We start from the raw sequence: 17289 nt of genomic DNA, 5'->3' as shown, positions 1-17289 counted from the left end.
CCCCTTTCATCGAGGTAAATGTGGCACCCATCGCTTAAAAATTCCCTTTAACCGAAACCGACACCTCTCGAAATCAAATCGATTCTGAAATCACAATTTACGCTTTTACACCAACCACGAGTTCAAATACATAAATACAACAAATATAACTACTCAAATTTGCAGTACAACCGCTTACAAGATCACAACACCAATGACAAGAAATAAAGAAAGTGGGGACCCATCTGAGCCCCGGACTCAACCCCGACTCAGCTCTATACTCGATCAGTGCAATCTAGGGTCCTCGCCTCCCTGCACTTTACAAAGACATTCGATTGGCTCAGTAGTGGCTTAATAATTTCAAATACTTAAATACATAGATATATAAAAGTATATAAATACCAACTTCTCAAATAATTTTTCCAACTTTTCCAAAATACCAGAATTCTAGCAAAATACATTTTTAAAGAACTTTTGAAACATAAATTCAACATAGATCAACATCAATTTGATTTTCTCAGAAAACACAAATTTTTGTGAGAGACCCGCCTCATCATAATTCAAAAAAATAACATAAATTTCAAATTCAAAATAAAGCAATACCCAACACTCACCCAAAGATAACATGGTGTAGAAAAACTCTCTAAACCTTCGCCGTGGCCGCTGCTAGGTTCGAGCCGTCAAGGAACTCACGTCCTTAATCGTTGACTCCATCGGTTCACCCGGCTGCATGACCCCGCCACTCCCGATGAATATCCGGTCAGGGCCTCCGCCTCCCACCCGAACCGCCCTCGTAGAAATCAATACTCAAGTCCACCACGCCACCTCTAAAGGCTGGCCCGTGGGGACCCACTACTGCAGTAGTCGGGCCTTAGCCCGTCACCATCAAAACCATCAAGTAAATACAGTAATAATACCATCTGTATAAATCATAACACATGATCCTTTTCCAGGACAAGTATTCACAACACGGAAATAAACATTATTTTCCACAAAGTCAATGCCAAAAGTATAACCATGCATAATACCAGTAAAGATCCATGATACCATTTCTATACCAGGAATGAAAATCAATTCCACAAATATTGTCGGTAAAAACATTTTAATACGCACACATGATTTCACAAATCATTCCAAATCAAAGCAGCATATGTACCCATCCAAAAAAATAAATACATGAATTGAATAATTAAATCACATGATACATGTATTTCCACTATTCACAAATACGTATAATTATACAAAAACCGATGTATCAATACGGTTATCACGGCACATCGTAGGAAAAATAAATATAAGTATATTTCAATCTTTATACGCAATTAAACATGATAAAAATGAAGTACTTAAACATTTATTTTCCAAAAATACTAGCCATTAAACAATTATTTCAAAATAATAATAATAATTTATTTATTTAAAAATAATAGCCACTCACCAATTCACCCGGTGTCCTCGGGTTTCTGCATGACCCTGAACTCCCTCCCAAACCTAATCAACACCTAACAGGATAACATAATAAAAATAAATAAACAATTATGACAACTAAAAACATAATTGAACCCAATAGAAAATACATGAAAGCAATAACCGACTCTCTAATTGGGCCCACTCACTCCAATCGGTTCAAACCTGACCTTGCATAATCAAATTGGTCTCCAATTGCACTTAAGCCAACTCAATTTGGGCTAGACCATTCTGAACCAACCTGAACCAACCTCAATTCCACTGAACCAAACTCAAATTCACTGAACCAGGTTTAATTAAACCCACTAGCCTTGAACCAACTTAATTCTTATACAAATTCTGTTGAACCAACTTGGTTCGGCCCAAAACCCTTAGCCCAACATCCAAACCAAACCCAAATCAACTTCAACCAATTTAATTCAACCAAACCATTCAAGTCCAACCATACTCAACTTGATTTGATCAAACCCAGACCAGGTCAATTCAATTAAACACAACCAATTCAATTCTCATCCAAACCCAATTCCAATTCAATTAAATGAACTTGGTTAAACCAAATCAAACTCAACTCAATCAATTCAATTCAACTCAACCAAATCAATTTGGCTAAACCCAACCAATTCCAATCCAACCATCATCATTAACACCTTAATCATCATAATCATCAACTTAATTAATCAAACCAAACCCTAATCTCGGTGCTACAGTAATTGCTACAGTAAAACATTAAACAAATCAATCAACAACAAACCATGATTATTTCTACTCAAATATATCATTTTATTCATCAAATCCACAATATATATATACATCCAAACATACACAAACATTAAACAAAAACTACACCAAAGAAACCCTTACTGCAAGTAACCACTCCCGATGATCTCCTCCCATGATCTCCAAGTTTTTCTCTTTAAAAACCTCTAATTTCTCCCATTTCTTCATAACTCTCAGCATCAGTAGCAAAATGGTGGTGAAGAAGATGAACAACATAAGCTCTAGATTTTTTTCTCAATTAACTCTTCAAACTCGAAAATTCACTTTTAGTTCCCCGAAAACATAATTTCTTACAAAACAGTCCCTCGAAAAAAACTCCCAAAATGGTCCTTGAATTATGAAATAATATTCTAAAAAGTCCTTTTAAAAATTATCCAATGGTCCCCTGGATTATAACACAACATTTCAAAAAGATCCCTTCCATCTTATCTTTTCGGGTCCTCGGTTTCCATAAACATTTCATGTCCATCCTTTTCATTTATTCTTTAACCCAAAATTTTTTAAAAACTTTTACACTTAGGTCCTTATTCTTTCCACTTGGGGTTTCTCAACAAGATTACTTTGTACAAAAATTTTACTGCAACTGTAGTAATACCCTAAATATATTTTTCCAGTAATTATCCAAAGGTTCAGGGTATTACAAATATGGCTGATGATGAATGCATTATTGATTGCGGGACAACGCATACTATTTTGATAAGAAAAACATATTTTATATCATTATCAATAAGAAAAATATATTTTATATCATTATTGATTGAGGAACCTTCTAAGTTTTAAAGATATACGTTTCAATGGATATCATTTAGAGACGGTTAATAAGGAAGGAAAAGAATATCTTCATATTACACGAATTATTTCATACCAAAAACATGTACTTGAAAGCTTTCCCTATATATCTTCAGAATTATATTTTACACGTATCAAAGTGTGGAATCACATACGGTATTAACCTGGAAGGTTAACGACCCAGAGATATTTAAAATATGGCATAAAAGACTTGGACATCCTGGTGCTATTATGTTGCGCCGGATTATTACTAGTTCTCATGGACACCCACTGAATGATTATAAAATCCTAACAAATAATGAATATACATGTTCAGCATGCTCAATGGGAAAGCTAATAACCAAACCTTCGACAACTAAGGTGACTGGTGAATCTCCTAAATTTTTAGAAAGAATACAAGGAGATATATATATATGGACTAATATATCCATCATGCGGACTATTTAGGTATTTTATGGTTTTAATTGATGCATCGACTAGATGGTCCCACGTTTCACTTTTGTCTACATGAAATGTAGCCTTTGCAAGACTATTGGCACAAATTATCAGGCTTAAAACACAATTTTTCAGATTATCCCATAAAGACAATTCGTCTTGATAATGCTGGTGAATTTTTATCAAAATTATTTTATGATTATTGTATGGCAGTTGGAATACATGTTGAGCATACAGTAGCTCATGTACATACCCAAAATGGGTTAGCAGAGTCATTAATTAAAAGACTCTAGATTATTGCTCGTCCAATATTATTAAGGACAAAATTACCTACAAGTGTATGGGGTCATGCTATTTTGCATGCTGCAGCTTTAATACGGATCCGACCAATTGCATGTAATTCATATTCACCACACCAACTTGTTATGGGTAAAAAATCTGATATTTCACATATGAGAATATTTGGTTGTGTAGTATATGTGCCAATAGCAACACCAAATCGTACAAAAATAGGTCCACAACGCAGATTTGGTATGTATGTTGGTTATGATTATCCTTCAATTATACAATATTTAGAGCCATTAATAAGAGATGTATTTATTGCAAAATTTGCAGATTGCCATTTTGATGAATCAGTGTTCCCTTTATTAGGGGGAGAAATGATTACTCAAAACAAGCCAAAAGAAATTGATTGGAATGCATCACAATTACATACATATGATCCTCGCACCAATGAATGTGAACTTGAAGTTCAAAGGATCATTAAATTACAAAATATTGTAAATGAAATACCTGATGCATTCACTGATATTAAAATGGTAACGAAATCATATATACCAGCTGCCAATACTCCTGCAAGAATTGAGATTCCTAAGACTCCATTGAAAGAAAATCAAGTAGAAAATAAACGACGACAAAAATGTGGAAGACTAATTGGCGCCAAAGATTCAACTCCCAGAAAAAAGAAGCAGAAAAATAAAGAAAGGGATCTCACATGTAAAAAGAGAGAGACAATTATAAAACCCTCTAAACAAGTTAATGAAGAATCAACGGGGAATGATATTTCTGAAAATATTGAAAATTCAATTTGCTATGTAGATGATGGTCAAAGAATGAATCAGCATGAGACCAAAATAAATGATATATTCATCTACAATGTTGCTACAAATATAGAATAAATACTGATAATGATCCGGACCCACGATCTATTGATGAATGTCGACAAAAAAATGATTGACCAAAATGGAAAGAAACTATCCAGGCTGAGCTAAATTCCCTATCAAAACGTGAGGTATTTGGGCCGATAATGCCAACACTAGAAGGGATAAAACCAGTCTGTTATGAATGGGTGTTCGTGAGAAAAAGAAATAAAAATAATGAAATTATGAGATACAAATCGAGCACTTACCCACGGGAATATTTGTGCATCAATCAACCTATACAAAAAAGGTGCTAAAGAGATTCAATATGGAGAATGCTTATCCATTGAGTACACCAATGGTTGTCTGGACACTTGATATACAAAAATATCCATTTCGTCCACCTGAAGAAGGAGAGATCATTCTTGGTTCAGAAACTCCATATCTAAGTGCAATTGGTGCATTAATATACCATGCAAATAATACAAGACCAGATATAGCTTTTGCAGTAAATTTTCTAGCAAGATACAGCTCTACACTGACACGAAGACACTAGAAAGGGAGTAAAAGATGTGCTATATTATTTACGAGGAACTACAAATCTAGGCTTATTTTATTCACAAGAATCTTCATCCAACCTCACAGGCTTTGTTGATGCTGGGTATCTGTCTGATCCTCAAAAAGGGCGATCTCAGACTGGATATGTATTTTGTTATAATAGTACAGCTATCTCATGGTGTTCTACAAAACAAACTCTTACAGCTACTTCATCAAATCATGCTGAAATTCTAGCTCTACATGAAGCAAGTCGAGAATGCCAGTAGTTGCGATCTATGATTGGTCATATACAGTCATCATGCAAATTACCAACTGCTACAACAAATGCTACAGTAATTTATGAAGACAATAGTGTTTGTATTTCTTAGATACAAAGGAGGTTATATTAAAGGTGATAAAACGAAGCATATATCACCAAAAATTTTTTTCTACACTCATGACCTCCAAAAGAAGGCATCATGAAGTTCAAAAGATTCAATCTAATGATAATCAAGTAGATCTATTCACAAAATAACTTCCCAAGTGCATTTACCAAAGACTTATACATAAAAATCGGGATGAGAAGACTCAAGGATGTAAGTACTCGTAAATAAATTAAAGTTATTTATTTGAGGGGGAGACTGTAGTTTTTTTCCTTTTGCAGCGGTTTTTATCCCAAAGTGTTTTTTCGAGGCAAGGTTTTTAATGAGGCAGTGACCCTCAAAATATAAAGTATACTATACTCTTTTCCCTTGCTTGGGTTTTTATCCCACTGGGTTTTTTCTAGCAATGTTTAATTTTAACGAGACATATCCTTTAGTCGTAGACATCCAAAGGGGAGTATTATGAATATTATAAATAATGGATGTCTATTAAAGCAATCGCTAAGATCATCATTATTCCACTCTTCCGCAGGTATTTTTGGACGATCGGATCGAATCAATCCCGATCCTTCATTTAACCCTAGTAAGCCTATAAATACCCCTCCATTTATGTATTTTGAGTGTGAAGAAGAAAGATAAGAAGCAAGTAAAGAAGGCTCAGTGTAATTGACGGTGATCAGTACAATTTCTTTTCTTTTCTTTTTATGTTTTCTTCTTTACTTATTTTCTATTCATGGAAATCTACAAATACATTTATATTGAAGATGAATTACTTGTTGATTATACAATAGTGATATATATTTTTTTTTTTTATGTCGGTTGATGGGAAAATTTTCATAGTACTTAAATTTTTGAATGGCTTATATTATATTCATTTCAAAGCGGTAGAAGAGGCACGTGCCGATTATTCAAGCCCAATTGGGCCCACTGGACCTGGCCCGTCCTCACGTTTTATTGTTTTTTATTCAAATGTCTTATTATTATTATATTATTATTTCAAGCCTCTCAAGGAATTAATTATATATATACATATAAATGAAATCTAAGGAGTTTTTTGAAAAATTAAATAAATCAAGGGTTTTATCAAAAACATGATCGTCAGCCCCCTTCCGTGTTTCTTTTTTCTTTTTATAGGATTTAATAAGGAGAGAAGAGAAGGACGATGCTGGGGGCGTCGCCGTTGCTGAACGGGCTTCGATCTCCATTGCCTTCAGCTCATAATTTGCGCAGACTCGGCCGTGGGACTAAGCCCATGCTCCTCTCGCCACCGCTCAGCGCCTCCGCTTCATCTTCCACCAGCGATCAGTCCAAATCCAAGCCATGGTTGCTCGTAGGCCTTGGGAATCCTGGCAAGATGTATACCGGGACTCGCCATAATGTGAGATATTCTTATCTTTCGGATTTGTGCTAGAAATATTAGAATCATTTAGTTGATTGCGCTCTTTCTGTTTTTCAAGAATTGGAAATTCAAGCATGAAATTATTTGGTGGGTTGAGTTGTATTAGGATTGTGAGTAGAGCATTAGTTCTGAACTCAAACAATGTTTTTTGTTAAATTTTTTTTTAATTCTTCAATAATGTCATTCCTATTGTTCTCTTAGTCTTAGAAAGTTGCAATCTTTTAAGATAATACATTCAATTGGCCTCTTTATCATGACAATTACAACTTAAATTTTAGAGAAATCCTTGTCTACAACTCCCACGTTGTGTTATTTGGAATTTCTTGGTTAGAGATCTGGATGGATGGTTCAGATATTTGTCTTCAGGATAAAAATATAGGCTTTAGGATGTTGGTAATAATGGGTTATGTTATTATGACAGTATTCCAGCGTTTCCATTTTAGAGTAGCTAACCTGTATACATTTTTCTTTCTATTGTTTCAATGGATATACTTCAGGTTGGTTTTGAGATGATAGATGCCATAGCTGAAGCTGAAGGGATATCTGTGAGCACCATACGCTTCAAAGCATTGTTTGGAAAAGGTCTTATCTTGCTTCTGCATTTTAGTTTCTTTCTCTTGAGACTCCATTCAGAGTTGTAGGTGTAGCACACTCAAGATCTTATTTGAATGATATATTCTTTTTCCAACATTACTTGGCCGCACTAATTCTATGTGGAACAAAAAGTTTTTGGTTTTAAATGAAGTGTGTTGGCATGCTTGATTTCCACATTATTGATCATATAAACATAATAAACTACATATAGGTGTTTTATATTAGCTTATTTGTAGAATTTGTTGTGCTTATTTGTGTAGGCTTCATTGGTGATGCCCCGGTTATGCTTGCTAAACCACAAACTTTTATGAATGCAAGTGGTGAGTCTGTAAGTCCCACATATCTTACTAATCTACCTCTAGTGTCAGCACCCTTTTATTTAAGTTCTGATATAAATATGATTTCATGTTGTAGGTTGGATCAATTGTTTCATATTTCCATGTTCCGCTTAATCAAGTAGTCCTGGTATGGTATCTCTCCCTTATTGTTCATTTTATTTTTGTAAAGTTGGTAGTTATTATTTCTGGCATGGTGGCTTTCTATCTGCAGATGTATGATGATCTTGATTTGCCTTTTTGCAAAATTACGCTTACTGCCCTAAGGGGTGGACATGGGGGGCCACAATGGGTATGTCTTTGAGCCATCTCATTTTTTTGAATTTCCACATTTGTTAATAATGTGTTCAGTATTTTATATCAGAATTAATTTTATGAATACTAGATCAAGAGTCAAACCAGTCACACTCACACTCTCTTTTGGAACAAGATCATTGATAAATCTTGTGAGATAACATCAAATAGTGTAGTGTCTTTCTCAAATGGTGGAGAAACAGACGTTATCTTCTCAAATGAACTTGAATATGACTCAAGAATATTATAAATGAAATAACTTGTGAATCATATGTGTTCTTTTTTGTATTTAATACTAAGGAAAATATGTTATTTTTATTATTTATAACCATCCTATCAAGATTTTGCAAGTAAGTTTGTTTAGATGTACTTAACTAGACAATCATTGAAATCAAGTTTAGCGCCTGTCTCACTGGCGCATGCTTTTAAAAATTTTGTTGCTAAGCAACTTGTAGAGCTTGTAGCAAATTGCTAACATTGTGGCCATTTGATTTTATGAACAATCATGTTGGGAATTCTTCAACAGGATGAAGAGTGTGATCAACCATTTGAAAGGATCTCGAGATTTTCCACGTCTAAGAATAGGTGAGAATATAAGACAGTTTGTTACCTCCACCGATACAAATTGCTGAAGTAACATTTTTAATGAAATTTCTCAAAGGCATTGGACGGCCCCCAGGGAAAATGGATCCAGCTAGTTTTGTTCTTCGACCCTTCAACAAAAAGGAACGGGAAGAGGTGCCTTTCTCATCTTTAGATGTTTGGTACAGTCTGCATTTTCCAGCACCTTCTGTATATCTTTTGCTCTTGTGGTTGCAGTTGGATTTCGCTCTCCAAAGAGGGACTTGAGGCAATAAGGATTCTTCTTCTTGAAGGATTAAATAAAAAGTGCAACCTTTGTTAACAGCTCACAACCATCAGAGCTCATGAACAGATGATGATATGCTTTTGTCAGAACTATTTGGGGAAAGATTAGCCATAGTTTTTACAGAGTTTCAGATGAAATGATAGACTAATCGTTTGGTGATTTATACGATTGATTTTCCAGTGGCAGACAGCAACCTATATATTTTAAAACCTGCTACTTCCAAGATGATGATTGCCGCCGCTGCCGGTGAAGCATGTGGTGCGTCAGCTTTGTTTCTTTCGCAGAGCTCAAAAGATTGATTGTTGAAGTAATAATGACATATTTTTACTTGATTATGTGAAGTACTTCCTCATGAATGTTTTATGATCATACTCGGAATTCCTGAGCTACATGTTGCCCCGCATGTATGGTTAAGATTGATTATCGAAGTAATAATGACATATTTGTACTTGATTATGTGAAGTACTTCCTCATGAATGTATTTTGATGGAACTCCGAATTCTTGAGTTTCATGGTGCACTGCATGGATTTCATGGTTCACCTGTCAATTTCTAGATTTATTTCGGAGTGATTTGGTATGTCTCTGAGGTGGTTTTTATGTGTGTACATACAGTTTGTTGTTTGCACAAAGGAAAAAGCGTCTTAATTGGCGTTCAATATAATTTCACGGCTAACACTTGAATTTCTTAAATATTCTCTACTCCCATTTACACAAAAATGGATTATTAATTAGTTAAAGCAAAAACTCTTACTAAAAACCAGATCTCCGGCACCAGAAGCAACAGAAAGGAAACTTCTGTTCCTTGGTGATGGCTAATTGCAGGAAATAATCCTAAAAAAATGCCAACAACCAGTCAATTCTGCTGTTATAGTAATACATTTCAACTCAAAAATTAAAAAAAAGAAAAAAAGAAAAAGTCATCATGGACAAAATTAATACCATATATTAAAAGTACAAGTGGTGGAAGAAGAGTGCTAGTGTGGTAGTTTTCCACATAAGAAAGTTTAGAACAACATGAGCAAGGAAAGCATGTTTAATGATTGGCTTGACTTTCACCATTTCCCTGACCAAGACGAGTCAAGCGCCTCATACCGAAGTTCTTCAACCAGAAAGTGATTTGATTCTCCAAATGTAACTATCTGACTGGGTGCAGATTTGAACCAATATCATACAATAACCACATGGAGGATCAAACAGCATCTTCTCAAGTCAGGCAAGCCAATTGCAAACAAGTAGTTCCTGCCAATGATCATGGCGCATTCACTTAATGGAATTTCACCTGGAATAGCTCTAACCAAATGACGATGTTACAAATGTCAGTCAGCTTTCTTTTACCCCCAAAAGAAATATAACTGTACAATGAAAAACATAAAACAGGCAGGCCTGGCTTTACGTGACAATTAAATTCTCAAAACAACCACCTGTAGCTAGGTATACATGAGCAAGGGTAAAGACCAGTAATACCTTTCATCATCTGGTGGGCCTTTTTGGATATAAGATATATGTTGCTCATAACTTCCTACACAGGTGAATAAGATGCTCTTCATGTTGGCATAGACTGTAAAAGATTGAAGAGAACAGAAGTCAGCCATCATTCGGCTTCAGTATAAGGTACAAGTACAAAATGGCACAATTAAAGTTGACCATAAAACAAATTGTATCAGACTCACCCTGCTTGAACATATGCAATCAAAGACGGCATGTTGATGCCAACAGTATGTGTTCCAGCCAAGCACAACATTTTCCTTCACACATCAAACAGATGGAGGGTAAATAATATTAAAATAAAGCGGGGAAATGAAGAAATATAAATGCTGTCAATAGATCAATGTTAGTGAGACAATGCTATGGGTATCTGAATATTCAGGTAATGGAAAGCAACCGTGAACATTGTGGTGTATATATATATATACATACAGAGACAGGTGAATCACACACGTGATTGAGCATACGGTAACAAAAAAAAAAAAATCTACAACTTCAAACAAAAGGATTTAAATTATATTACATTCAAATTAAAGTAAAAAAATCTTCCTATCAAACACTAAGTATTTAAAATATAGAAAGATAAGGAAGAATTGAAGAATTAATTTTAGAAACTAAAGCATAGATAAAATAAAATTCTGGTGTTCAAAAAGATAAGAAAAAACATGATAATTCAAAAAAATGGAAGACTGAAAATAAAAACCAAACAAAAAAATAAAGTGTGATAGGAGATAAACAAAGCCAAAATCCTCAAAATTTGAGGATCTTAGGAGAGACGTTTCAAATTTCAACATGTAGCTTATTACTTGTAAAATCTGGTCAGTTCAAAACCCAGCAACATAATAGATCATATTTGTTGAATATAAGGACACAGATGAATGAGTAGAGGCAAATCAAGTACAAGACAGCCAATTTGAGCCAGGTCTTATAATCTGATCAAACTACAATCTATAGCAAGCATTGAAGATTGTAGCACTTTTAAACTTCAATTATTACGTTACACTGTTAAGCTTTAATCCATAAGTGGTGCGCCAAGGTTTAATATGGAAGATGTGCTAATGCATAGCATGGCATCTATTACAGAATTCAACATGTACCTTATCAAATCTAGTCAATTCAAAGCCCAGAAAGAATAGATCATATTTGTTATAATTAAGGGCACAAATGAATAAGCAGAAGCAATACAAGTTCAACCTGGCCAGTTTCAACCAGATCTTATAACATGATCAAACTACAACCAATCGAAAGCATTCAAGATAGTGGCATGGCATTTTTAAACTTCCATTATTACGTTATGGTCTTATGCTTCCATCCGTAAGTGGTGAGTGCAGGTTTAATAAATGAAGATCTTAATGCAATGCTAACTGTTGTAGGATTTTGGATTAAAGCCAAAAAAGGACCTTAAAATTTGGGACATTGTCTGTTATAACCTCTAAAGTACAAATTTTAAAAATAAAATAAGTTAAAATATGAAAGAAGATGCTCGTTTAGGGCCTTGAATTGCATAAATTTGTCTGTTTTGAATATGGTCACATGGCATATCCATGTGCACCCACATCGGATGAAAAAGGCCAAAAACAAACAAATTTGTGTAGTTTAAGGTGGCCAAAGAACATAATGGCACAAGCTTTAAGGGCCACAGGTAACTTCAAAGTTAGATTTTACAATGGGCTAACTATGTTGTGACGGGCCTATGATGTAAAATGCTTATCTTTTTTGGACCAAAAAACTCCATGATGTTTTAACCTACTCAAGATCTATATAAATGCTTGTAAGCGAAAGCAGAAAAGGGAAATTAGTTTGATTACTTGACATTTAAAGCCATGTCAAATTAAAGGCTAGACTAATTTAATGATTGTCAGACATCCATCAGAACAGTAACAATTGCTGCAATATCAGGCAGGACCTAATAATTTGCCAACAAAAATTGAGACAGAGCAAAGGTTCTTAATTGTGTAGAAAATAATACATGATGTCACCATATAGGAAAAATGTCACTTTTGAAATTAGATGAAAGAAGAACAATGTTGGTATTTATACCAATAGCAGTTTCTTATTGATAGAAGCAAATAGGGCTCAACTTAACAAAGTTTTGCCTAATATGACGTTAATGATAATATGCAGGTTCTTTCCACATGTGTCAGATATTAATGGATGAGCAGCAACCATATTTCCTGAATCTAATGTCCAGCTAGTAATTGGTCGACTATTTTTGAGAACTACATCCTAAACAATGCATACCAAGCCAAATTGTTTCCTTGGAATGAGAGAACACAACAATGATTATTACCTGGACAAATTCATGAAATCAACTATGAAGTCTAAATCAAAACCACCGAATAAAGCACATTGGCTTACAAAAATAAAGATAAATTAAGGTTCAAACTACTCACAAGCTGAAAATATACTCATAAAATTTGATAGCAGTAAGCATTAGCATACCATCACATAAGAAATGATCACCAACTTCAAAGGACAGCATATACAAAGATGTTTCCTACAATTAAAAAAGAAAATAATAATAAAAATAGTCAGCCAAGATGACACATATAGAAACGAAAAGAAATTGAAACACGTTATTAAGGTGACTAAACCACAGATCATTTTAAGGAAAGGAGAAAATTTTGAAGAGAGATATGGAAGTTGGGCTGATTATTTGAAAGAGAGACATATAACTTGCCTTGACAAAGAATCAGAATGGAATCTGCAGCGAGAGGTACAATTTTCTGAATCTTTTCCCCAGTAAATATTGCTTGTATTACTGGAAAAAAGAATGAGGGATTAGTTTGCATTAGCAGATGAAACTATCAGGTAAACTAACAATGCACATGCACTCATAATGGGAGACATAATGGTGTAAGCAGCAATATTTTTTATCAAGAGGCAAAACTATTAATACAACAGCTCCATGAATTATTTTACCTGATACATGTTATTGTGTAATTGAAGGTACATATTAGTTTCTGTTTCCTAGAATTTTGTACCCTAAATAGCAATGCTTTTGCAATATACAACTTACCGCCTTTCCTGTTCACTTAAACAGTTTTTAGTTTGAGCAAGTTTACATCGGTTGTTCCAAGATGTGTAAAACTAGGAATATGTTAGTTACACTATCCAATATGTTAACTAGCTTTGGCTTTCGCTAAAAGCCCACTTCTAGCACAATGTTGCCTTGCCCAATGATAAAACTCTTAGAACATTGGCGTAATACTAACAACCGACCATAAAACTTAGACAATAATGAAATGAAATGAAATTCCAGAAGCAACTTCATAAAAGAACTAAACTAGTATGTTGTTAATGTCATTGTTGTTTCCATGTCATCTTCCAAATATGGCTACAAAAAACAGTTTCTTTTTTTGCTTCCATGACATGATCTGTTAAAGGAAAAGATTTAGATGAGTAACAACCAGCCATATGCATTGTCTTTTCCTTGTTTTCATCTTCATTGTTGACACTCATAGGATATTCTAGATCACCCACAGACATCATATGCACAGAGTATCTACCATCTGATAGCCAGACAACTTGCTTTCCTGCAACATTGATAAAAATAGGCTAATAAGCCACTTAAACAGAATCCTTTGATATGTTCAAAAGGGCATACTTGTAGAAAGATCAGGTGGAACAGCCAGCATTTGCACTTTCATGGTATGCTCAAAAGCAGCGTTACATCACGTATCTTTTTGGGTTCATGGTAAATTTAACATTTGCTTCTAATGATGTAATGGTGCTATGAAGATCAATGAGATGTAAATATCCCTCTGAATCCAAGATCAGAAACTTTTTCTTATTTAAACCATGGATGGAAACTGCTTTCAGGGATGTCAGAGCTCCTGTGCCACTTTCAGAAGGGTGATCCTTCATGCACCTGATACACACAAAAAATGAGCCAAACTCACCAGAATCCTGCCTCAGTTTTGCAGTTTGAAATTTACCTGCAAATAAGATTGGAAAAAAAATCAAAGAGAAATCAAGATCGAGCACAAGGTATAAATTCAAAGTTGAACACTGACAGTTATAAACAAATGGAATTTGCCAATCTTTCTGGAAAATATGCAGAACAAGATTATCGGATGGAAAAGGATGTTAAGTGCACAAACAGTAGCCTATCTGAGAACCTCCCTGAGAACTATAGCAATGATTATTGATTTCAACAATAAAAAACAACCACCCTCAGAAAAATTCAAATCAAATGCATAACCTGTAGTTGGAAAAAGCCTAATACCTAGTGATTAATATTACATTTTGATAACCAGTTCACCAATGAACAAGATTCAATCATATAAAACTGTCTACAGTAAAATGATGGATGAAAAGCAAGTACAGATAATAGCTGTGATCAAAACCCTTCCCCAGCCAATCACAGTTATTCCTCTACACTGTCAGCAGCCTCAACACTCACAATGACAAACAACCTCATAGGTCATTACCTGCCCCCATCATCCCATCCTCCATGTTGGCTATTCGAAACCATCATTAGTAAAATTGTATAAGAAGAAAAGGTGTTGGATGATATTAATGTGATGCAGCAGTCTAATAGCAGATAAATATTCCAAAAACAAGAAGCCATCTATTACAGAAGGCCATTAAAAACATCCTCTCAATAATGCTAATAGGCCACATTCTACAAGCCAAAGCTTGATGAAAAGACAGGTGTTTTGCAGTCAAGTTCATAGCCAATTTTTTCTTTTGTCTTCCAAGTTAAACTTAAACTTTGACTATCATAAAAGGGACACCAATTGTTTATGGTTGGCAAGAGTAGATGATGATGATGGTCACATTGCAGAGGAGATCAATTTGAGCAACTATGCAACATGACAATGGTGTCAACATAATGATTAGTAGAAGAAACTTCATGCAGAGCCAAGTAATGATATCGACCTACAAAAAAGATTGCCTTGAAACTAGTATGTCTTCCAGACTAAAGATGAAACTACATTGATCCAGAGTTTTTGCTGAACAAGAAAGGAATAAAATCAGGATGACGGAAAGTTGTAAATCAATTGATGGAGGTGGGTAGCAACATACCCTAATGACAGATTTCAAATTTCCAAAGCACAAAGTTTTCCAATGCCTCAAACACAGAGTATGTATGTCACGATTAACTAAGGTTATTGATAATGGATGCAATACCATATGACCAACATGCATAGCTTCAACGAGCATTATAGATAGTAAGAGCAAACCAAAGAGATAGAGTACTACTGTAGACAAGACTTACAGAGAGAAGCACCCTCTGCATCATCCATTTTCCCCATGCCCGCATCCATACCACCATCCCTATTGCCATTGCAACAAACAACCCGAACATCAGAAAATGCACTGGAAGAAGTAGAGAAAGTGCTGATCATAGCATGATTTGTCATCCCGTTAGGGAGACTCTTCTTCAATGAAACCGCAGGCAAGTCTGGGGCTTGAGCTCCAGCCATCCTTCTCGTCTCCAAACCCTTGTGTTTTACAACCCTTCTACCCTTGATGAGGGACCTCAGCGGGAAGACCCTAGCACCATCCACCTCACCAAGTAGCAGAAACCCCATGGCGATCTCGACGGGAGTAAATTGGCCGGACACAATCGATGACAGCACACTTGTTAAGAACCACCTCGTTTTGGCCATCACCGTCCTGCCCCACTATTTTCCCGCCCAAAACCCAGATCTTGTTAGCGGCGAGCGAGTGCAGGACAAGAACGTTGACGGAGCCGACCAGACGCACAGCGAGCCCATGTGGGAGATCGAGGTGCGATGGCGGATTTGGCACGATCTTGCCTGAAGGTAAGGCGGGCGGGGGCGAAAAAGTCAGCGGAGGCTAGGCGGCGGAGGAGAATCCAAGCACGGAGGAGGATCCCGGAGCCAGCAGAGTGCGGAGACGCAGAGACGAAGAGGACATGGCCAGGATCGGAACTAGGGTTGGGGAGGAGGCGGAGGAAGCAAGCGGCGGTAGAGATCGGAGGAACGACGGTGGGGGAGGGACGCGACAGTATGGGAGTGGAGGGGTAAGGCGAGAAGGAGGGGAAGATGAGGAAGGTGGAGTCGGAGAGCATGAGGGGCAAGGGAGCTGGAGTGAGGCTCGAATAGGAGAGAAGAGATAGAAGAAGAGGAGGAGAACGGAGACGAAGAAGAACAGGGGCTGAGATTTGGGAAGGAGGTCGAGCTTGGAAGCCCGCAGCAGCAGCATAACCACCACCACCGTCGCCGCTGCTACTCATGCCAACGATGATGATCGATGATCCATAAAGCGAATGAACTCTCTTCTATCTTATGATTGGCCGGAAGAGCAGCTTCTTTTTTTTAAAAAAAATTAATTATTATTTTTTAATTATTTTAACTACTACATTATTTTATATTTTGGTTTTTTAAAGATAAATTTCAGTGGATAATAAGTAATATTTAACTTTTATAATTATTTTATTTACTATAATAAAAATATAAATCACAGTCTCTCTTGACATGTTGATACCAACATTTTTTTTTCATAAAATTTTTATTTTAAAAAAATTAATATTAAACTCTAAATTTTATGTAAGATGCACAAATATTTTTTGAGTTTGCTCTGCACTTCACACTGACTGGTTATATAATATTTAAATAATTTTAAAAATATATAAATATTTTTTTATTTAATGTTATGTAAGTAAAAAACCTTTACTATTATGTTATGTTATTCTAATTTTTAATTAATTTGTTGATGATACGGTTTATCCTGTGTTTACATTTAGCTCTAAATTTTTAATATTGATAATTAATCTTTATATTTGTAGGCTAATAGCATTTTCAATATTTGTATTTATTCTTTGGTCAACTAGCT

At 35.4% G+C, this 17289-nt stretch overlaps 1 protein-coding gene, 2 long non-coding RNA genes and 1 pseudogene across 3 annotated transcripts; 1 reads left to right on the top strand and 3 right to left on the bottom strand.

Annotated features, from left to right (window-relative positions):
- Positions 1–6627: 6627 nt before the first annotated feature.
- LOC120265140 lies at positions 6628–8977 on the top strand (annotated as a pseudogene).
- A 943-nt stretch (positions 8978–9920) lies between these two features.
- Positions 9921–12983, bottom strand: LOC120264401. Its single transcript, XR_005537418.1, has 4 exons — positions 12925–12983; positions 10668–10742; positions 10462–10555; positions 9921–10287 (listed from the first exon to the last, which is right to left on the bottom strand). It is a non-coding gene; the product is annotated as an uncharacterized LOC120264401 (long non-coding RNA).
- Positions 12984–13163: 180 nt separating this feature from the next.
- Positions 13164–14145, bottom strand: LOC120264403. Its single transcript, XR_005537419.1, has 3 exons — positions 14090–14145; positions 13893–14018; positions 13164–13243 (listed from the first exon to the last, which is right to left on the bottom strand). It is a non-coding gene; the product is annotated as an uncharacterized LOC120264403 (long non-coding RNA).
- A 6-nt stretch (positions 14146–14151) lies between these two features.
- Positions 14152–16100, bottom strand: LOC120265139. The gene is made up of 2 exons (XM_039273041.1): positions 15707–16100; positions 14152–14420 (listed from the first exon to the last, which is right to left on the bottom strand). Exons 1-2 carry the CDS (start codon positions 16098–16100, stop codon positions 14152–14154), a joined length of 663 nt encoding a protein of 220 aa, XP_039128975.1.
- Between the last annotated feature and the right edge of the window lie 1189 nt (positions 16101–17289).

The sequence above is a fragment of the Dioscorea cayenensis genome, chromosome 7, assembly GCF_009730915.1.
Source record: "Dioscorea cayenensis subsp. rotundata cultivar TDr96_F1 chromosome 7, TDr96_F1_v2_PseudoChromosome.rev07_lg8_w22 25.fasta, whole genome shotgun sequence".
Taxonomy (NCBI): domain Eukaryota; kingdom Viridiplantae; phylum Streptophyta; class Magnoliopsida; order Dioscoreales; family Dioscoreaceae; genus Dioscorea; species Dioscorea cayenensis.
This window is presented reverse-complemented; position numbering and strand designations above follow the sequence as displayed.